Source organism: Mirounga angustirostris, unplaced genomic scaffold, assembly GCF_029215605.1.
Source record: "Mirounga angustirostris isolate CCGP_5_RB_7025 unplaced genomic scaffold, mMirAng1.0.hap1 SCAF_3, whole genome shotgun sequence".
NCBI lineage: Eukaryota > Metazoa > Chordata > Mammalia > Carnivora > Phocidae > Mirounga > Mirounga angustirostris.
In genome coordinates, this window is record NW_026991711.1 from 61619274 (window position 1) to 61642358 (window position 23085).

Consider the following 23085-nt stretch of genomic DNA (forward strand, 5'->3'; position numbering starts at 1 on the left):
GAGAGACTCGTTCCACTCGAGCTTCCCGAGTACTCGGCTTTGCTCCTCAGTAGTAAACAAAGTGTCGCCGCCGCCTCCACGCTGGTTTGCCTCCTAGCAATCAAAACACTGGGAGGGCGAGAGACTCACAGAAACACTTGAGAATTACCAGAAAATAATAACGGATCCAAAAAAGAGAGAGAGAGAGAGAGGAGAGAGAGAGACAGAGAAAGAGAGAGAGTGTGAACGAGAAAAACACCCCACTACCCCCCCACCAAACCACTGCCGCCTCCCGGTGGAAAACCGGCCCCCGCCCAGGCGGGCGACCACTGGCTGCCTGGGCGGCGGTGCCGCGCGCTCATTGGCCGCGCGGGCTGTCAGTCAGGGGCGGGCCGGCGCGCGCGCCGCCGCGGGCGGGGGGCGGCGGCAGATCCCGTAAGTCGGGCAGCAGCGTAATCGCTGCAGCCGCCGCCGCCGCCGCCACATTCAACAGGCAGCAGCGCCGCGGTCGCGCCGCCGGGAGAGCGAGCAGCCCGCGGCGTCCGTCCGTCCTTCCGTTCGCGGGCCCTGTCAGCAGGAGTGCGGCGCCGACCGCTGCTCGGCAGGGTGACTCTGGCCTGCCGTCCTGCCCGTGCAGCGGACCTGGAAGAGCCTAGATGTTGATGGACCCGCGAAGTTAAGTTCTGGGCTCGCGCTTCCACTCCGCCGCGCCTTCCTCCCGGTTTTCGTCGGCTCGAGGCACGGACCTCGCCCCCCCAAATCTCGGACCGGCTCTTCGCGCCCCCTCCCCCTTGGTCCCGTGTGGTGCGCTCGACCCCTCGGCTCTCCCGCGGCTGGGGGAGGGGTGGGGGTCACCATGGCCGAAGCGCCCCAGGTGGTGGAGATCGACCCGGACTTCGAGCCGCTGCCCCGGCCGCGCTCGTGCACCTGGCCGCTGCCCAGGCCGGAGTTTAGCCAGTCCAACTCGGCCACCTCCAGCCCGGCGCCGTCGGGCGGCGCGGCCGCGAACCCCGACGCCGCCGCGGGCCTGCCCTCGGCCTCGGCGGCCGCTGTCAACGCCGACTTCATGAGCAACCTGAGCCTGCTGGAGGAGACCGGGGACTTCCAGCAGGCGCCCGGCTCCGTGGCGGCGGCCGCAGCGGCGGCGGCAGCGGTGGCGGCGGCGGCGGCCGCTGCTGCCGCCACCGGGGGGCTGTGCGGGGACTTCCAGGGCCCGGAGGCGGGCTGCCTGCACCCGGCGCCGCCGCAGGCTCCGCCGCCCGGGCCGCTGTCTCAGCACCCGCCGGTACCCCCAGCCGCCGCCGGGCCGCTCGCAGGGCAGCCGCGAAAGAGCAGCTCGTCCCGCCGCAACGCGTGGGGCAACCTGTCCTACGCCGACCTCATCACCAAGGCCATCGAGAGCTCAGCCGAGAAGCGGCTCACGCTGTCGCAGATCTACGAGTGGATGGTCAAGAGCGTGCCCTACTTCAAAGATAAGGGTGACAGCAACAGCTCAGCGGGCTGGAAGGTGAGTGGCCTCGGGGCGCACGGCCGGATAGGGAGCGGGGCGCGGGGACCCCTGCCTCCACCTGAGGTTGTGGTGGGGCAGATGAGGGGGCGCCTGTGGAAGTTGGCTTGCCCTGAAAGTGCCGGGCATGCGGACAGCGCGTGCGGAGAGCGCGAGAAGTGGCAGATGTGAGTGGTGGGCTTGCCCGGGACCTGTCGGGGGACCGGAATAAGTGCGTGTGAGCGCGCTCAAGTGAGAGTTCGAGCGGGACGGGGGAGGGGGCTCACTTGGGAATTAGGGAGGGAAAAAAGTACGACAAGAAGTGGACATCAAAGCGGGCAGAAAAGTTCGCCAGTGAAAGGAGGAAGGGGTTTACTGGGGGCTGCTCGCCCACGACCGGCGAGGACTCCTGCCACTGCTCCTTTTCCTCCTGGACCTTGGGGGGTGAGGGCGGCTCCTCTCCGTCTCCGCGGCGCGCGTCCCACCAGCCTTGGGCTGCGCCGCAGAGCCGTTTCCGCCGCGCTGGGTGGAGGAGGGCGCGGCGAGGCTTTTCGGGGCCCCGCCGCCCGGGGACGGAGCTGTAGGTGGAGGGGACGGAAAGTCGCGAGCCGACCCCTGGGGGCAGGCAGCGCAGTTTTTGGAGGCCGGTGTGCATTTTGCTTTGTTTTGATTTTATCCGAAGTGGCCTCGAGTGCAGGGGGCCGGGCGCGCGGAGCCCGAGGTAGTGCATCCGACACGTGCGAAGAGGCGGCCACCGCCTGCGGTGCGCGGGCGCCGGGCCGCGCTGGGAGAGCTAAAGTTCAAGTGTGACCCTCGGCGGAGGCGGGGGCGGGAGCGAGAGCTGCGACGGCGAGGGAGGGGCCGCAGGCGTAGGAAGAGAGCGCCTTTAAAGGGCCAGCGCGCCCGGCCGTTGCGCCGCTCCGGGCCGAGCCACGGGGTTGCGAGGCCAGCGCTTCTCAGCGCTAGGAAATGCCCCCAAACTTGGCCTCGCTCATGGTCCGAGGTCTTTGATTAGGCTTGGAGAAGCTGCCCTGGGTGATGAGAGGTGGAGATGTGTGTATCTTTTTTCTCACTTTGCCACCTCAGTGTTATGGACCGTGGAAGTACAGATACGAGGGGTTAAGGCAGGGGTCTTTGTGACAAGTGATTTGGGGGAGTCGGAGTGGAGGTGCGCATCAAAGGAACGTGTGCTAACGTCCTGCTTCGATGGAGGACTGTAGATGAGGTTCCTCTGGTCCTTTCTGCCTTTCAGAGAGGGGAGACTCGGAGGGACTCAGGGCGGGGGCCAGGTACTTCCCTACTTGGAGGCGGAAAAGACCCGGGGGCTCTCAGGACGGGCTGTGGGCAGGCTTACCGGGGGGTCCGTTCGCCGCGCGGCCTTCTGAAGCTGACAGTTTCTCACTGTCACAGGTGGAGGGATCGATATGAAAGTTTAGCTGAGAACTTCTTCCTCACCCCTTATCCTGCCTGTACAGCATAATAAAGATTGATCTTTGCTGCGCAATTGGTTACACCACGGTTGTTTTACATACACTGTCATGTTTGTGGTTAATGTGTGTCAAAAAGGTTAAGTTACTCATATCTTTTGAAGTTCCTGGAGAAGGAGCCAGGATTTTATTTTTTCCAAAGTGTATTTTAGAGTAAAGGTACCACTTACAATCTCATTACTAGGCATTACATGCAGTTTTACCAAGTGTTTCAAAAAGCTTGGTATGTATTCTTTTAAGTCACAAAATTAGGATTGTCTGCCAAATCCAATTTTACTTAACATTTGAATTTAAGTACTTGACTTACTCATCTATCAACCCTGCTTGAGCTATTTATTGTAAAGCGTTTGCCATTTAAAAAAATTTTTTTTTTTTTTGGACATTCAAAGTACAGTGTGTACTTACACCACTTTTACGTTCTTGTAAATGGATACAATCTACTTGTTTGCTGGAGTGCCTTTCTTCAGAGATGGAGAAAGGCAGTGTTTTGGGATTATATTTAGTTTTGCCACTCATGGTTTTAAATCAGAGTATTCTTAAACTAGGAATATAACCTAGACTTTTAAGATTTAGTGCTTTTAAAAAAATACATTTTTTTTAAAGATTTTATTTATTTATTTGAGACAGAATGAGAGAGAGAGCACATGAGAGGGGGGAGGGTCAGAGGCAGAAGCAGGCTCCCTGCCGAGCAGGGAGCCCGATGTGGGACTCGATCCAGGGACTCCAGGATCATGACCTGAGCCGAAGGCAGTCGCTTAACCAACTGAGCCACCCAGGCGCCCTAAAAAACATTTTAAGGCCAAATCAAACCCCCAATCTTTTTTATTAGGTTCTTCTAATTTTTTTCCCCAAATGCAATTATAATTTTTTCTTTAAAAATGTACTTAAATAGCTAGAAGATCCATTAGTAGTAAGAATTGTTAATATCTGTTCAGGATTGGAGGCCCAGCGGCAGTTCCCAGTGGAAACCAAGTGGGGCTTTGGGAGGGAGCAGGCTGCCATTCTCAAGTGAGTAAATGTTTCAGGTGTAATGAGAGTCCGTTGGTGCAAGTCAGATTACAACAAGTGCATTTTCACTTTGAGTAAAAGGATATTTTAAGAAGAAAAGAAACAACCTTAAGTGTTCTAACTCATAACTAGTCTTCTGGTTAGAGTTTTCATAAAAATGAGTTACTTGTTAAAACCAAGTTTCTCAGATTTGAAAGACCCTCCTGTTTTAAAGATTCACAAAAGGGACAAATTTTACTATGACTTTTAGCTTAAAAAAAATTCGAATTCTAAAATGCAAATCAACCAAAACCTGTTTTAGAACTGAGGAGAGGCTGCTTTGGAACTATTTCCTGTGATTTACTACTGGGAATTAGACTGAATCTTTAATTAAATACAGTTTCTTGCGCTTTAACTTCCTGGGGCCTGCCAGAGAATTTGAAAGTCATTTGCATAGGACAGAATAGTTGAAAAGCTGTTAAAGAGTTCATAAACTTCTAGTTCCTTAGACACTGGTTGTATTTGCGGGATGTGCATTTTGTATTTGTAGGGATGGTACATTACATCTGCTTTACACTTGTTTTAATATTGGCCATAACTGTCATAAGGTTACACTCAAAGTGGAAGCTAAGACTTTTGGAAAACCCGGGATCTTTTAAACCATGTACAGTATTTATAAATAGTGAAACTTCTTTTCCATGACCTGTTCCCCCCCCCCCCCGCCCCCTCTTCACACCCATAGAAAGCTTTCTAGAGCTTGGGAAGTAGTATTGTGAGCTCGGTTCTGTGTGGGTACCCCCCTCCTTAATGGCAGTTTTAAGTTGAGTCTTGTCTTTTGTTGCGACATTATTTGGAACACCTGGGTTAAAAGAATGCTTCCACAATAAGACTTAATACTTTTTAAAGAAAAGTTTAAATTGTTTTATATACCTCAGATATTCTTTATTTTGGAATGATGTTTCTTTAATTTGGCCTATGAACTGACAGTACTTTTTAAAAATTTTTTATTTTAGGGCACCTGGGTGGCTCAGTCGTTAAGCGTCTGCCTTCGGCTCAGGTCATGATCCCAGGGTCCTGGGATCGAGTCCCACATCGGGCTCCCTGCTCGGCAGGAAGCCTGCTTCTCCCTCTCCCACTCCCCCTGCTTGTGTTCCTGCTCTCGCTGTCTCTCTGTCAAATAAATAAATAAAATCTTTAAAAAAAAAATATTTTAAAATTCATATTCTGTAATTCAGGTTTGTAATCTGCTGGTGAGTGATTTAAATAGCCACAGAGTCCTTGGCACAGCGATGACAGATGTTTTCTTGCTGCATACTCATATTTGACTTAAAGAATGGCCTCTTGGTGAGGCTAACTTCTAGTTTGTTACTGAAATTACCTTAGAGTGGAAATTTCAATATATGTATTTGGGGAAGGGAGCATGAAGAGAATTAAAAATGAGTAAGGGAATTATGCAGCCAAATTGATACCATATTTGCTGAAGACTGAAACAGTTTTGTGGGACTGATGTGACAGATCTTATGGCTGGCATGTTTTTTTCCAGAAATTCCAAAATCGGTGTCGGTGTCAAGTATGAATCCTTAATTGATTATAAGAATTTTATTTTTATTTTACCTATGTTTTTGTGGCAGATCCTTGAGAGAGTTGTGGCCAGAGTGGTGACTTCTGTTTTTGATTTTTTTTTTTTTTCAGATTTTATTTTCTTAGAGTGGCAAATATTTGAATACTGGAAAGAAGACATTTTTAATTCTCATGCAAACTTTAAAAAAAGGTTAAAGTACATTGAGACACCCCCCCCCCCCATTACTTAGAGGCTATCATATTGGCAATGGATGCACATGTGGCTAGATACTATGCACTGCGCAGGGAATCTTTTAAGGGGATATATAAAAGGGGGAGGAGGGGAAAGAGAATACTCAGTGGTGAGTTAGAATCCCTGATAGGTTGAGAATGTTTTGCCTGTTTTTGTGCCTCTCCATCCAAGCTCCTAAACTACAATTCTGTATGATTTTCTAAGACAGCAGCTGTCTGTATTTGCCTGGAATTTCTTTGGAGAGCCTGAATTATTTGCATTTTTCTAGAACACTCTGCCCTTGGAGACTACCCAGTACCCTGGCATCATGGGAATTTAATCGCCTGCTTCCCCCCCCTCCCCCGGCATGTGCCATAACTTTGGGGCTTCCTGGAATCCTCTTGGAGAAGCAGTATAAACCCTATGGTGATTGGAGGATGCAAAGGAGTGTTTAGTTGTATAGAGCACTGGAACACTGAGTGATTGAGCAGAGTGGATCTAGCCCTGCTTCTTTCAACATTTGCCTTGGCCTTCATAGTAACAACTTGTAGAGACTTGCCCTTGCTGTTGCCCCAACCCCCTGGAACCTCCCTTGGGTCAGATAACTACCTGTTCTTGGTGTGTGCAAAATTCTGAAGTTAGTATAGGCTCCTCTTCAGTTGTCAAACAGAGAAGATCAGATGAACTTGAGAAAGCATATATTTTGGTGTCTAAGGGCTTGCGTTCCAGTGGATATGCTGTATATAAATGTGCTAAAGTCTGGCAGAATTCTCCCTTTTTGCTAATTCCTGATAAGGACTAACAGAACTCGTGTCAGAGGCACAGAAATTCTTTGCAGAGAATTACTGCTTGTTACCTGTGGTCTTCTAAGGAACGTATGAAATGCGAAAATGCATTTTTGTACATTAGTGATTTTATATGGTTCAGTTTTTTAAAAAACCACCCTCCCCATTGGCATCCCACTTTATTCCACTCAGTCTACCTATGGTTTATAAATTTGTGGGTTAAGCACTGCAAATACTGAGGCTTGGTATTCTTGCCACTTGGAAGGCTCTTTTGGATGCTTTCCTTTTTTTCTTCCCCTCTTTTTTATTTTTCATCCATCCTCACATACCTTTGACATAAGCTATTAAAAAAAAAGCAAACTAGTATTGATATTATGCCAAATAAGTTTAGAAAGCTAAATTTGCAATCCCTTTCCAGTTTATTTTTTAGTGAATTTTCACCTTAATGCATTACTTTAAGGACAGAAATTAAACATGTGTCCTTTATTTCAGGCTATATTTATTACAGAAAAAAAGTGAGATGGAGCTGTGTGATGAGCTTCTGTAGCCCCCAATTTTTGGCTTCAGATGTTTGCTGAAGCTTGCAGTCTTTATGGGTCAGAAGTCACTAAGGCTGACAGGGGAGTGTCTAAGTCTTCTCCTTTCTCAGTTTTCCACTGACCACCCTATACATTCTTTTTTTTTTTTTTTTTTAAGATTTTATTTATTTATTTGACAGAGAGAGACACAGCGAAAGAGGGAACACAAGCAGAGGGAGTGGGAGAGGGAGAAGCAGGCCCCCTGAAGAGCAGGGAGCCCGATGCGGGGCTTGATCCCAGGACCCTGGGACCATGACCTGAGCCGAAGGCAGAAGCCCAATGACTGAGCCACTCAGGCACCCCACACCCCATACATTCTTATTGGGGACTCATTTACATTGGACTATGCTGATACCCGCCCCTCTCCCCCTTTCATCTGGCTTCTCTTCCAGTTGTGCACTTACCATTTTTTCTTCTGTGCTCAAACCTAAAGATACCTCAGGACAAGTTGTGGACTTTTTCTCTGGTTCCTTTCTAGATAACTTACCTCCGCTATTGTCCTGGTCTCCAGGCCATTAATGTCCCACTTTCACGTCAAATTGAACACGTCTAAACCCAAGCGTGCTATATTTCCTCTTACTCTGAGATGAGGTTCCCATCTTGAATTCCCTGATTTGGTTAGTGGTCTAGTTAGTTAACCCTTTCCCTAGTTTTCAGACTTGGATGTCCTCTTCACACTCTTCTCATGCCCCCGAGTCTGTTAGCTCTTTTTTTCTTAGTCTCTTGAGACATTGACTTCCTGACCTCTACCCGTTCTCCCAGGTTAGGTCTCTTATTTAAGTTCTAGACCATCCTGTCCGTAGGACTTGGGTCATCTTGTGCCTCTACTGGAAGTTCTGAAAATTTTGCTTAGTATGCAAAGCTCATGACTGTCCCACCAACTTCCAGTCTTGGTTCCTGCCTGAAGGCATTTTTGCCTTCTCTGTGTGGATGCCTGGTGATCTCTTAATTCATGCTGCTATGTATTATAATTTAACTTTAATGCCTGCATGTTATATTGTCTCAGTTATATTGTAAATATATGATTGGGAAAGTTTTTCTTGAACCATGGATCTTTTATATTTTAGCTTTCCGTGTGTTCGCGATGTGATAATGTTTATATTAGTATATCTATAAAGATCTGTGATTATTTTATTTTCTGGAGATGGTCAAAGTATTTTTATTTTTTCCCCATTTGGATGATTATTGGATGATTGTTTGACGTAATGAATGATTACAGAATGTTGTACTAGATGTATCTGAATGATAGAAAACTGATTCAAACGTGGATCCTGTAGGGAGATGAGGTATGACATGTAAATAACTATATAGTACATGGTAGAAAGGGTAAGTGCCTTCAGGGAAAAAGAGAGTTCTGTGTTGGCTGTTGAAATGGACCTTGAAAATGGGATGTTAGTCTCCCAAGATTGCATTATAATATTTTCAAATGTTCAAAGTTGAAAGAATTCTACATTAAACACCTGTATACTTGCCATCTAGTTTCTACTACTACCATTTTATTATACTTGCTTTATCATGTATCTGTCCGTTGGCACATCCGTTTTTCTATCAGATTATTATTATTTTTTTAAAGATTCCATTTATTTATTTATTTGAGAGAGAGAGAGAGAAGAAAGCACAAGCACAGGGAGAAGCAGGCTCCCTGCTGAGTGGGGAGCCTCACGTGGGGCTCCATTCCAGGACCCTGGGATCATGACCTGAGCTGAAGGCAGACACTTTATCGACTAAGCCACCCAGGTGCCCCCCATCAGATTATTTTTAAATTGATTTTCTAAATGGTGTTTTGGCATTCATAAAGACATGAAAATAGGGGAAGCATCAGTTTCTCAGAGTAATATATGGAACCTAGGAAGTTTAAAAAGTATAGGTAGACTATTGTCAGATTGAAATTGGACTTTGTATATATTATGAAAATAATATTATAGACCAAATTTTTCTATGAAATTATATTTTGGTTTTTATAATATAAGGAATTAATGAAAATACGGTCACATTTTTAGTTCTTAAAATTTAATTTCTTAGAGATGCTCATGAAAATATAGAAACCTATGGAATGCAGGTAAAGTCAATGTACTGCATTTGGTTTAAAATTCATATACAGAATTTGATAATGGAACATGAAACTTATTATATAATTGACTTAATATGAATAGTAGGCATGGGGCGCCTGGGTGGTGCAGTAGGTTAAGTGTCCGACTCTTGCTTTCATCTGGGGTCATGATCTGAGGAGCGATCTCCGGCTCTCAGGATTGTGTCCAGCTCTGCACTGAGTGCAGAGTCTGCTTGGGATTCTCTTACCCTCTGTACCCCTTCCCCGTGCCCCCCACTAAAAAAAATAAAAACATATGAATAGTAGGTATTTATAAAGTATTTAGCTTTTTGCTTGGTCTCTTAATTAAAACTAACTTTTAGGGGGTGCCTGGCTGGCTCAGTCTAGTGGAGCATACAGTTCTTGATCTCAGGGTGGTGAATTTGAGCACCACCTTAGGGGTAGAGTTTATTTAAAAACAAAAACCTAACCTTCATACTTTGTGTCCCGGGAGCAGAGGGATTTAAACAAAGAAAGCTCGTTTTTTCTTTTTTTTTTTTTTAAGATTTTATTTATTTATTAGTGAAAGAGAGAACACAAGCAGTGGCAGAGGGAGAGGGAGAAGCAGACTCCCCGCTGAGCAGGGAGCCCGACTTGGGGCTTGATCCCAGGCCCTGGGATCATGACCGGAGCTGAAGGCAGACACCTAACCAATTGAGCCAGCCAGGCACCCCCCCCTTTTATTTTATTTTATTTTATTTTTTTATTTATTTGACAGAGACACAGTGAGAGAGGGAACACAAGCAAGGGGAGTGGGAGAGGGAGAAGCAGGCCTCCCCTGGAGCAGGGAGCCCGATGTGGGGCTCGATCCCAGGACCCTGGGATCATGACCTGAGCCGAAGGCAGACACTTAAGGACTGAGCCATCCAGGTGCCTCCCCCCCCCTTTAAAAATATTTTATTCATTCATTTGAGAGAGTGTGAGAACAAGCGGGGCCAGGGGCAGAGAGAGAGAAGCAGACACCCCCCTCTCCCCCCGCCCCTGCTGAGCAGGAAGCGGGACACGGGCCTTGCCTCCATCCCGGGACCCATAGATAATGACCTGAGCGGAAGGCAGATGCCCAACCTACTGAGCCACCCAGGCGCCCCAGAATGCTCATTGTTATACATAATTTTTGTTTTTTCTTTTTTTTTGAAAAAATTAGAAATTCTAAAGTTGGAGTTAGCAATCTCAGAATATACTTAGGGCAATTATGAGGGAAAGTTGTACTGGCTTCAAAAGATGCTTTAACATTTAAATGTCAGTTCTAGTATTGCATTAGCTAAATACTAGAAATTCTTGATAGCTTTCTCGTAATATGTCTTTACCCACTGACCCTAGTGTAGGAATGAAGGTTATAATGAGATACTTAAGTGGATCCAGAGGAAGTTAAATTTCGATGTGTTAAACCTAAAAGTGATACCAGGCAGACATGGAACTGAATGCATTCAGAATACTTGTGAGTGAGCCTGGCTATCTCATGGAGAACTTAAAGATTTATGCAATAGAAAATGTATTTGGGTATAGCAAAAGGCACAAATACACATCTATTAAAACTTATTAACCGTGTTAGAAATAACAAGTGTTGGAGAAACGTAGAAGGCTATTTTAGTAGTATATACATACTTATAGTAGCAGACAGCATATTATTTAAAAGGTACCTTGTTTTGGGGAGTGAGAGGGAAACAAAAAGAGCTCACTACTATGAGGTTTTATTAAATGTGTAAATTACCTTCCACATGGACAAAATAGCTTTCATAGCACATCAGGATATCACACTTGTGAGATCAAGTGAGGTTCAGAATTGCAGCTCATCTTTGGTCTTTTCATTCCATAAGTAGAGAGGGATGTAAAACATCTTCATCCTTTAACTTGTGTCTTATCTTGGTTCTGATTTTGAAGGAGAGCAGTGTGGAGTCTTAGCTCCTGGGAGGAGAGGCAGTCAATTTGTAGATCTGTGGGAAGACAGGTCATTTTTTCTAAGGTAGCCTGTCCCTATAGACACGAAGTCTCAGGAGTTCTAGAATTCTTAGGAATGGTGGATGGCACATCTCTCTTCTCAGAAGAGAATGCCACCTCTAAAGCCTGTGGTTCCTTGGTCTGCCCTGCAGTGCCTGTGACATGGGATGTGCTCTTAGCTCCAGCATCTCATGCTCCTCTTACACACTCCTGCTGGCCACATACGTGGAAGTTCCCAAGCTGCCACCTTTGTGAGTGTGACCTGGTTCCAGCGTCTCTGTGTGGCTCTTTGAGACCTGAAAAGAAAATCTTTTTCTGGCTTGATTAACTTCTCATCCTAGATGATATTGGTCTTAATTACGGTGTGTCACTTTGTGTTGCTTAGGTTATGGAACTGATCCTGATGCCAAATCCTGTGACCTTAGTGGCTTTGGAGATGCTGCTTAACTCCTCTGATTAAAGAAGAGCTGTTAGCGGAAGAGGGTGGGGAGAAGGGGTGGCCTGTTTTCTTTTGTTGGATTAAACACATTTCTTGGATAAACAGATTTTTCTCAGTTGCCATTCCTCATGAATCTGGAAAATGGGTCATGGTTTTGTGAATCTCTTCTTTTATTATACCAGAGATCTGATAAACATCAGAGGTGAGAAAAAATGTTTGTCTCTTTACAACTGAGATCCTGAAGTTGTTACAGAGCTGCCTTTTCCCTGCTGGTGAGAGGCCTCTAGTTACGAGTTTGCTGAGTTAACAGTTTGAAAGTAGCTAAAGGAACCTGACTTCAGGAAGGGGAGGGGACCTCAGTGGTTGCATTTTACAACTGCAGTAGAAAAGTCTCAAAGAGCGTGATTAACCCTCTAAGTCTTACTTGGACTCCAGCCAAGAGAGAGGCCTGATGAAGGAAGGAGGAAGAGGAGAACCAGCTTGGATGATGTGGGCAGATAAAGATCTCAGTATCTCTACAAGGGTTATCTGAGGTACTTAGCTTTTAGCTTTGCCTCTTCAACTCCTCCTCGTGCGTACCCCCCCCACCAATGTGTGCCAAACAGTTCTCCTTTTTTTTTTTTTTTTTAAGTAGCCTCTGTGCCCACCATGGAGCTTGGACTCACAACCCCTAGTTCAAGAGTCTCATGCTCTACTGACTGAGCCAGCCGGGCGCTCCCGGTTTTCCTTTTTTAATCTAGAAAATTAGTGCTTTTCCTCTACCAGTTTCATGCCCCAGAAAGCCTAACATGGAAGGTGTCTTGAGAGAAGACCCATCTTGTTGTCTAGGTGAGAAATCCCTGCATACAGAATGGGAGGGTCTTTATCTTTTCAGTGGTGGGGAGGGTAAGAGTGAAAAGGGCTTACCCTGCATTCTCTGTGTTTGGATTTCAGTTTGAAGAGAGAAATTATAATGAATTACATAATTCCTAGGGTTGTAAATATTATGTGTCCTTCAAAGCTTGAAAACAAAATAACCACATAAATATTTGGGAATGGTCTATACAAGTAAATATCAAATACCTTAGACAGTTTGGTTGCTTGGAAGCAAGGTCAAAGGAAATGGTTTGCTTATGGTTTAGCTAGAGGCTCTTATTTTGGCAGATTCTTGAGGTAGTGACAGTCAAAATGTGGATTCTCTTGTACTATTTTGACAGGAAAGGAATTTTTTTCCCTATTGTTCTCATATAACCTTAAATGTAGGGTTGCATCAGGATAAATGCATCAAGATAGGTACCTTCAGGCACCCTAACTTTGTTTCAGAGATGATGTAGTTTCTTGAATTTGTGACTTGTAATTTGCAGAGTCATCAATTTGTCACACCAGTGAAGTTTCAGTGTCAGGTTCAGCCCACCATACTGTGATTTGAATGTAGGAGAAACCCACCTACCTTAAGGCAAGCGTTACATCACCTGCCTTCATCTGGGGACCTCTCTCTCTCAGTCTGTAGGGCCAGCTCTGAAGGGGGAAAGAGGGGAACTTGCAGAACTTGTAAATATCAACTAAGATTGTTTGTGTACTGGGTACCAAGCTAATTGCATCCCTCTAAATTTGAATGTAAACCTTTTCTCTCAGGATGGGTAGATATGCATGCCATCATGAAATTTACATGCAATGAATGTGAAAGCTTCCTGTGGACCATCCTGCTGACTTTTATGTAATCTGTGGGGCTGAATTGGTCTCTCCTTTCTCTTTACTGTCCCATTATAACGTTTGCATATGCCGAATGTGAAAGATTCCTATACTTCTGTTACCTATGTGCGTCAAATGGTTTCTTGAATGAACCTCTTAGAATTAATGAAATAGAATTGGTTATATAGGGCCTAGATTTATGTCTATTATATGTATTTGTATTAACAGGCAGACTTTCAGATTATAACACTTATTTTTTGGGGGGGGTGATATATAATACTGATTTCAAACACAGTATTTGATGGCTTTACATTTTAGAGGAGATCACCAAATGATTTTCTTTCTTTTTTAAAAATATTTTATTTATTTGACAGAGAGATAGATAGCGAAGAGAGCAGGAACACAAGCAGGGGGAGTGGGAGAGGGAGAAGCAGGCTCCCCGCGGAGCAGGGAGCCCGATGCGGGGCTCTATCCCAGGACCCTGGGATCATGACCTGAGCCAAGGCAGACACTTAACGACCCAGGCGCCCCACCAAATGGTTTTCATTGCTATTTTCTCTTCTGAAGTATTGGGGAAAATTAAAAAATAAATGCTAAGGAAAGGTATTAGGGTTAAAAATTTCTGTAATTAGGTATGTTTTGATGTGATTTTACATAATCTTTTTTGGTTCTGTAATGGGTACTTCCTCAGCTGTGATCACTGTGCTTTGTAGTAGCACTGTAATATATCCTAGTATTTCTGGGATGTTTCTTTAAGGTGCTTTATATTTCTTGAAATGCCATTTTGATATCTTTGAATAGTTATACAGAGGACATACTTAAAAAAAAACAAAACAAAACCAAAACACAAGAAAGCAGATTTAGGATAACCAAAATAGAAATTTAGAATCATGGTTGTCACGGCTTTCAGAATTACCCTGCTCACACTTTGGTGTTTAGATGGGTCCCCTGTATTTGAGGGTTAGTCCCCATGCCATCTGTTTCTACTTTTTTTTTTTTTTTAAGATTTTATTTATTTATTTGACAGAGAGAGACACAGCGAGAGAGGGAACACAAGCAGGGGGAGTGGGAGAGGGAGAAGCAGGCTTCCCGCCGAGCAGGGAGCCTGACACGGGGCTCAATCCCAGGACCCTGGGATCATGACCTGAGCCGAAGGCAGACGCTTAACGACTGAGCCACCCAGGCGCCCCTGTTTCTACTTTTTCAGAGATTGACCTTCTTCATGATCTTTTTAGCTTGTGGTGTCTAACTCAGAAGTAAATATTCTGGAGTCATCTTTTCAGGTTAGTTGGGTTTCAAGCCATTTAATAAGTAGTTTGAATATTAAAGTTTGTGTCATTGCATTCCTTAGTGTGATTGCTTTATTTTTGTTTTATTTTGAGCTAAAGGTAGAGGATGTGGGAGAGAGACCTAGAATAAAATGGAGAGAGTATTATGTTGATACATATGTAGCTCACATTTATGCTGTTCATTCTGCTCCACAAACTATGGGAGGGTGCATGTTTGAAAGTCAATTTCAGAATTCATTACCATTCGATTGCATGACTTATAAATTGTATTTCTAAGAAAAAAAATTATAATAATGACTGTTGTGCCGTGTGTTTCCGTTGAACAATGATCGATCTTGGGTTATATCAGATGCTGAATTTATTCGTAGAAAGATCCTACTTAATTTCTTTTGTGATGAAATTATGGAGACATTTTAATCAAAGACAAGCTGTTGATGGCTATGGTTCTTAGACTAACCATGACTTCCGCCTGTGTTTGTATAAAAGGCAAGAAGAGAAAAAAGGAAAACATGCAGTCACGGAAGTTGAGAGCTGAGATCATTCTCCTGCGATTGATAGCTCAGGGCCTCCAGTTAAGCCTCATTCACACTTCCCACCCCCATTTGTGTTTCAAATAACTTTTAAAGAGGACTGGGAGGAAGAAGTAAAGATGTCAGAGGCATAAAATGAGAAACTTTAAACATCTCAGATTCTAAGGTACTGCAGCATAGGGATTCCTTTCCTTACTAAATTCAAATGGAGAGCCCTCCCTTAGTCACATGCCCTAGTAAGCTGAGACTGTTTCAGGGACTCACTTAAATAAAAAAATGACATTGAATTTTATTAAGCAAACTTTGGAGTCTGTGACTTGCCTTTTGCACAAAAGCTCATCTCTCCTAGTGAGGTCGCCTGCTCCCTCAGGCTATTTTGTTACTCTGGCTTGAAACAAGTTAGCAGCCACTTTCCTGCAGACCTTCACAGGGCTGTCCCATCAGGGGCCCACTGATAAGAGCATAATGACTTGTTAGACCACATTTATTTTGCAGATGAACTTGAATGTCACCAGGACAGCACACCGGGTGTAGGCTTAAAAACTTTTGAATTTAATGCCTCTTCCATCTTTCATCAGGTTATAGCTTTTGGATTTATAGTTATTCGTTCTAGCTATAAATATATTAATAGTATTTTTCTTTGGCCAAATATGGGGCATGACCTTTGACATCCTGCCTGGCTGTGCTTGGGAATTTGACATCCTTCAATTTAGATGGAATTCCCTTGCTTTGTTTCCTGTGATAGTGTGGGGAATACACATTTTGGCTCTTTCAAACAGAGGTGGAGGAAGACAGGAAAAAAATAAAATTGGACCGCACAAAGAGGGTCTTAATTATTTCTGCTGGGTGCGGTTCAAAACTGGCACGCTCTTTTTTTTTTTTTTTAAGATTTTATTTATTTATTCATGAGAGACACAGAGAGAGAGAGAGGCAGAGGGGGAGAAGCAGGCTCCCAAGGAGCAGGGAGCCCGATGTGGGACTTGATCCCAGGACTCTGGGATCATGACCTGAGCCAAAGGCAGACGCTTAACCATCTGAGCCACCCAGGCACCCTGGCATGCTCTTTATAGGAGTCTGAGCCTATGAAATTATTTAGTGTGGAATATTAAGAAAATACTCGAATGATATTTAGTTTTATTGTCTTTGATCTGGGTTTAATTTTTGACTAGTTAGACATTTTAGGATCTTCGAATGCTTGTATTTATAGTAGAAAGAAAATCTGTCTTTCTGTGATGCTTTTATGTCCTAAGTATGCTATCAACAACAGAGAAAGCTGCAGAAGGGAACCTATGGCTCCTCTCCGGAGTAGAAGAGTGTTTTGCTGTTACTAAGTTTACATGTGTGATTGTTTCCTGAACCACCATTAGTCAGAACCACCATCAAAAATTATCCCCTCTGAATTGTCATCAAATTCAATATCTAAAATTTGATGAGGTAGAGAGAAATGTTGAAGCCAGACTTTTGCAGTGTTTCCCTTTTTAAGAGTCACAGAAGTCCACTTTTGCCTTAAGTGCTTTAAACAGAAAATCATGATCTGTTTATGACACCCTCCCTGAACCCCCCCCCCAATTAATAAAATAGGCTTGCTATTTGTTCATTAATTTTCTCATTTCCCATCCAGGGCTGATACCTGGGGTAGATTAGTTAAAAATGTGGAATGTAGGGAGTCTTTCTGATCTGTTCTCAATTATTCACTAAATGAAGAATGCCACATAGTTTTCTGAGCTTTTGAGGATACAGATCTAAATGACTTATATTAAAAGGATCTTTTTGATCATCTCCTACTCCCCCCTCCTTACTTTTTCATTTCCTCTTTGCTTTCTTTCTCATTTTCAGCCCCCTAGTTTATTCAATTTGAATTAATTTCTCCAACCTATTAAGGTAAATCAGGTGAAAAGTTTCTTCAAAGGTTATATTGCTGGTTACTGGTACATTTTTACTTCATTACAACAACCCTATTGTATTAATTGCTGCCATTGGAAATGGTCACTAAATTATTAATAGATCTAATCCCGTTCACAGGTATTTACAAGTAGAACATTTAATGTCTGACAAATTGTGTAGGAGTTACGTTAAAGTGTCTGTATTCTCATTTATTTCCTAGTTCTTGAGTTTTGGCTTGGGCTTTCAAGTTTCTTAAACTTTGTGTAATGAAGGTATGAAGAGTCATGGAGACTATTTTATTTTATTTTATCTTATTTTTAAGTAATCTCTAAGCCTAATGTGGGGCTCAAACTCCCAGCCCTGAGATCAGGAGTCACATGCTCCACCCATGGAGCCAGCTAGGCTCCCCTGAAGTTTTATTTTTAACAAATTTTATAACTACCACCTGGTACAGAAGCCTCTCCTTGGCCATTTGGGGATTTTGAGAATCTATTACTTCCTACACTGCTATAAAGTTTATTTCTATATTGAGCCTAGGTGTTTGCCTGTAACTCCCCCCTCTCCCCTGTCCCTGGCTTGCTTCTGGTTCTGGATTTAGGAGCTATCTTGAATTAGCTTAATTCATTTTCCCTTCAGGTACATGAAGCCAATTTCTATAATTATTCTTTCTTTTCCCAGCTAACCCGTCCTAACTCTAATAAGCCTTTCAGAGGGACTTAGATTTCTTTTCTTTTTTTTTTTTTTTTTTAAGATTTTATTTATTTTGGGGCGCCTGGGTGGCTCAGTCGTTAAGCGTCTGCCTTCGGCTCGGGTCATGATCCCAGGGTCCTGGGATCGAGCCCCGCATCGGGCTCCCCGCTCTGCGGGAAGCCTGCTTCTCGCTCTCCCACTCCCCCTGCTTGTGTTCCCTCTCTCGCTGTCTCTCTGTCAAATAAATAAATAAAAAAAAATCTTAAAAAAAAAATTTATTTATTTATTTGACAGAGAGAGACATAGTGAGAGCAGGAACACAAGCAGGGGGAGTGGGAGAGGGAGAAGCAGGCTTCCCGCCGAGCAGGGAGCCGGATGTGGGACTCGATCCGAGGACCCTGGGATCATGACCTGAGCCGAAGGCAGACGCTTAACGACTGAGCCTCCCAAGCGCCCTTTAGATTTCTTTTTTTAAAGATTTTATTTATTTCTTTGACAGAGAGACACAGCAAGAGAGGGAACACAAGTAGGGGGAGTGGGAGAGGGAGAAGCAGGCTTCCTGTGGAGCAGGGAGCCTGATGGAAGGCTTGACCCCAGGACTGGATCAGGACCTGAGCAGGACCTGAGCTGAAGGCAGACGCTTAATGACTGAGCCACCCAGGCGCCCTGGGACTTAGATTTCTGTGTGTTGACAAATATAGAATCCCAGACCTAGGCTTCTGTTGCCGATGGGGAATGACCAGTGAAGTACACAGGGGGTTGGTAGCACCCTTGTCTAGGGACACCATGCTTCTGGGAGGGTGGCTTGAGTTAGGTTTTGGATGCTGTCACCCTTTGACGTAGAAGAACTGTAAAAGACTGTAGGGCCAAGGGGCCTGTGCTTCTAACCAGTGTTTGGAGAGTGGTACTGTGCTTCATGGGAGCAAGTTCCACATTAAGCAAAGCCCATAAAGAGGAGAGTAACTGAGGGGAGTAAGCTAAATGGAAACAACTCTGTATATTATAGGCTTTAAACTAAAAAATCTGTAAGTGTGTGTTTGCCTGTCTCGAAAGATATTTTTATTAACTTCAGTTTGTACTGGTAAATGGTCAGGGAAGGGAAGGAAACCGCTTTTCCGACATCAGAGAGTCTGGATGTATAGGTGTCAGTTTCCACTGAATTTGCACGATCAAATCCATCCCATTATGTGATCCGTAGTTAACCTATATTTGACTTTTGGGAAGAGAGAACCATAGCAAGGTGCAAGATGAGTAATTACAGTGTTAATTCTAGGTGCATTTTTTTTTAAGATCTTATTTTTAAGTAATCTCTATACCCAATGTGGGGCTTGAACTCACAATCCCAAGATCAAGAGTCACATGCTCTTCCAACAGAGCCAGCCAGGTGACCCTCTAGGTGCATACTGTTATCACTTGTCCTCATTGAGCTAAAAGTGTGTCTTCTTGCTGTTCAGTGCTGACTCTTGAACTCTGTAGCCATAATCTGGTTTAGCAGATTTTGCAGCCTTCCTGCCCTGTGTTAAATCCGGAAATTATTAATTTGGAAATGGGTGGTGTTGGTTGACTTCACGTTCTGACAAGTCTCTACGTTAGCATAGTCTGTACATTAGTAAAAGGAGTTAAAAATCTCGGGTTGTATGGTTTTTGTGTTTTAATGAGGATGAGCAAGAATGATGTCCCTGTGTATTGGTTTAATACTTGGCATAGACATTTTATCTGTTGATTACAGAGATTTGACCCTGTCAAACCAGGCATTATGGATTTGGGATCTCCAGTGCTAAGGGCTCCAAGCTCCTATAAACCACTTGGGAAGTGCCTGAGCCAACACTGCACGTGTGACCTGTTACATGTCTTGGGGTGGTCCATGTACAGATCTTATGCCATGAATATTTCTTCGGCTGCATTAGATTGGGTGTTCATCCTGTCTCTGCCTTCATCATCATCTCCCCACTCCTCCTAGTATCTCCCTTTCTGTTCCAAGTGGTGAAGTTCCCACTCTCCTCTGTCAGTCTATGTGGAAACTTTGTCTCCTTGGCTTCATTTGTGGTGAACTGAGGAGGGAGAGGAAGACTAGTCCTGTCTTAATCAGATTGTTGGGGAGGTGTGTTTTAATTTCCTTCCGTCTCCATTTTCCCACCTGTGATTTTGGACAGTGCTAATTGGCCAGCCAGTGCCAGTGCCTACAAAATATGCTTGGAGGTCTTTGGTCAGATACGTTTTCTAACACCCCTGGAAAGATGTCCTTAGATCACCAGGGTGTTCCCACTGCTGTATACTAGCTTCTTGATCTGTAAAATGGGGTTAACGATACCTTGGGGAAGTTCTTGGTAGGGCAAATGGGAGTGTTCAGAGCAGGAGCTGTTTATGCCATATTACACACTTTAGCATTAGCCAAAATAGTCGGACTTAAAATTCAGAGTAGTTGAGAGTTTGGGGCTTTCATTTTTTTTTGTTTATGGGCTTCTGGATTTTATGGAGTACTTTTATTTTTATTTATTTATTAAAAAAAAAAAAGATTTGGGGCACCTGGGTGGCTCAGTTGTTAAGCGTCTGCCTTCGGCCCAGGTCATGATCCCAGGGTCCTGGGATCGAGCCCCGCATCAGGCTCCCCGCTCCGCGGGAAACCTGCTTCTCCCTCTCCCACTCCCCCTGCTTGTGTTCCCTCTCTTGCTGTGTCTCTCTCTGTCAAATAAATGAAATTAAAAAAAAAAAAAAAAAGATTAAGAGCAGGGAGCCACCAGGCCTGAGCCACCCAGGCACCCTGGAATATTTTCATTTATTTATTAATATTTTTATTTTTTTAAAAGATTTTATTTATTTGACAGAGAGAGAGAGTGCACAAGCAGGGGGAGCTGCAGGCAGAGGGAGAAGCAGGCTCCCCACTGAGCAGGGAGCCCCACGCCGGGCTGGGTCCCAGGACCCTGGGATCACGACCTGAGCCAAAGGCAGACACTTAACCGAGCTACCTAGGTGCCCCTCCCTATATGGACTATTTTTATTTTATTTTATTTTATTTTTTTTAAAGATTTTATTTATTTATTTGAGAGAGAGAGTGAGAGAGAGAAAGAGCACCAGAGGGGGGAGTGGGAGAGGGAGAAGCAGACTCCCCGCTGAGCAGGGAGCCCGATGCAGGACTCCATCCTGGGACTCCAGGATCATGACCTGAGCTGAAGGCAGTCGCTTAACCGACTGAGCCACCCAGGCGCCCAAGGACTATTTTTAGATAAAAAGCACAGATCATAACCAAAGAAAGAGCCAAACTACCTAGCTATCTTTCCTAATAATACTGTAGCAAGTTTGATAGGGGCACTCTGGAAGACTTGTTTTGTGTTTTCTTGGAAGAGCTTCTGATGGCATGGAAAATATTCATCAACATGAAAAAGCAGAATATAAAATTGTATGTAAACTGATCTGACTGTATGAAATATCTTTCAATTTCCAATTGTGTGAAAAATCTGAAGGAAATAATACCCAAATATTAATGGTGGGTAGTATTTGGATTATATAAATATGGGTAATTTATTTTTCCTTTATATTTTGACTGGCTTTTCACATTTTGAGCAACAAACACATTAGAAACATAAGGTTTTTGAAATGAAAATGAAGTTTGTGGTTTTCTATTCCTCTTTGAAAGATATTGGATTCAAGCAAGTGTTGATTAGTTCTACTGTTGAAGAAGAGGATGGGAATTAGACTTCGTGTTTATTGTTTGATTGCATAAGCATACCAGGTAGATATTGTTACTATCCCCATTTTAAATTATTTTTTCATTTATTTTTATTATTTTTTAAGTTTTTATTTATTCATTTAAGCAATCTCTACACCCAGTGTGGGGCTTGAACTCGTGACCCCCCAACATCAAGAGTCTCATGCTTCTCTGAGCCAGCCAGGTGTCCTCTATCCCCATTTTTTAGATGAGGAAACTGAGGCACAAAATTAATTGCCCAATGTCACATAGTAAGTGATGGAACCAAGCAAGATCTCACTGGGTTTTTATTGTAAATCTCAGGCTCTTAACCCCTTCACTGTGCTACATCAGAGAGAATGATTATCTTTGGAATCTTGGAGGAAAAAACTAGAACAATGATTATCTTTGGAATCTTGGTGAAAAAACTAGAACTTAAAGTTGGAAATAACGAAGGTAAAATAAAATTAATGGATAATCAGTTATTTAACAGAATCTAAACAGTTAATGCACATACTGACAGTCCCAAGACAAATTTGGTTGGCTCATCCAGCTAGTTAACTCTTGAGGATGACAAAGTACTTTGATATAGGGAACCTTTGGGTTAGTGGATTTTCTCCTCTTCTGAGGAGAGGAAGGGGAGTGCATTTGTGGTGATGATTAGTGAGTAGTTGGGAAGAGATGACCAAGTGACCCAGACATGGCTCACAGTGTGGCCAAAAGGAGTTGCCCCATGTTTTCCTCAGTAGGTGGATGGGTGGACCGTACTCCTTTGTACTGTGGACTCTGTCACTCCCTTCACATAGTGCTTAAAAGGAGGAAAAGTACTTCCTTTCACAGGGAGATGGACTTGGCTTGTTGATGCTCTATGATTGACAAATAGAACAAATACTGACCCATTTGGACAGAAAAGACTTTGTTCTTGGGGTGAGCTTAAGCTTCAGAAAGGTTACTGAGTCCTCATTTGAGGGGCAAGGATGAGGTAAAATTCTCAATTAAGCTGTTATCCAAATTTCACTAAGTGCTGGTTGGTCTTCCTTACCATTCGGCAGTGTCTCCATTGCATGGATAGGAAACTGAGGCCAAGGGAGGCGTTGTGGCTTGCTCCAGACCACCCCTCCTGGCATTGTAGGAGTTGTGGATTGCCAAGCTGCCCTTCTTACTTAGATCATCAGTTGGCCTATGTAACTCCTGGGATTTCCCTTGTTTAGAGAAAGTCTTTTGGTTTTGCTTTGAAAGATGCATGGAGAGAGTAGTGTGGTTCAGAGGAAGGATAGCCTGGGCTTCAGAGATAGGTACTATTTGCCTTTGATCTTGCTTCCAGATAATGTTCATTCCCATATAACCTTTAAGAAATCATGTCAGCTTACAGTGGTTCTTTCTTTTCACTGCTTTTGTATGTTGCTTGTATGAAGTGGTGGCGTTTTAGATGTTTCTGAACAAGTAGTTCATAATAGATTGACAGGATTTGTGCCAATTTAGCATGAGATTATATAGAAGGTTATTAATATTTTATTAAAGTGATTGAATTTCTGTTTACCTATGTAAGAGGGCTCCTTGGGGCAGTAAGTAGTGTTTAGAACCTTGATATTGTCACCAAATTTATTCAAGCTTGTTGAACTTAGCAGAACTTTGGGCACGTTAACATTAAGTATGGGTTTCTTCATCTCTGATGATGATTGTTTTGAGGGCTGAGGGTGGGGTTGCCACATAAGAAGGCAGCGGTTGCTGTCTCCCCTGCCCTCCATCCATTTTATCTGCAGAGATTTTTCAGAT

General features: G+C 43.9%; 1 protein-coding gene across 1 annotated transcript in view; it reads left to right on the top strand.

Moving 5' to 3' along the window:
* Nucleotides 1-423: 423 nt before the first annotated feature.
* FOXO1 (forkhead box O1) overlaps nt 424-23085 on the top strand; it is a 99766-nt gene continuing 77104 nt past the window's right edge. Inside the window, exon 1 of the mRNA XM_064586154.1 lies at nt 424-1486. Coding sequence (XP_064442224.1) covers nt 836-1486 — 651 coding nt within the window. The 5' untranslated portion in view covers nt 424-835. The remainder of the gene's footprint in view (nt 1487-23085) is intronic.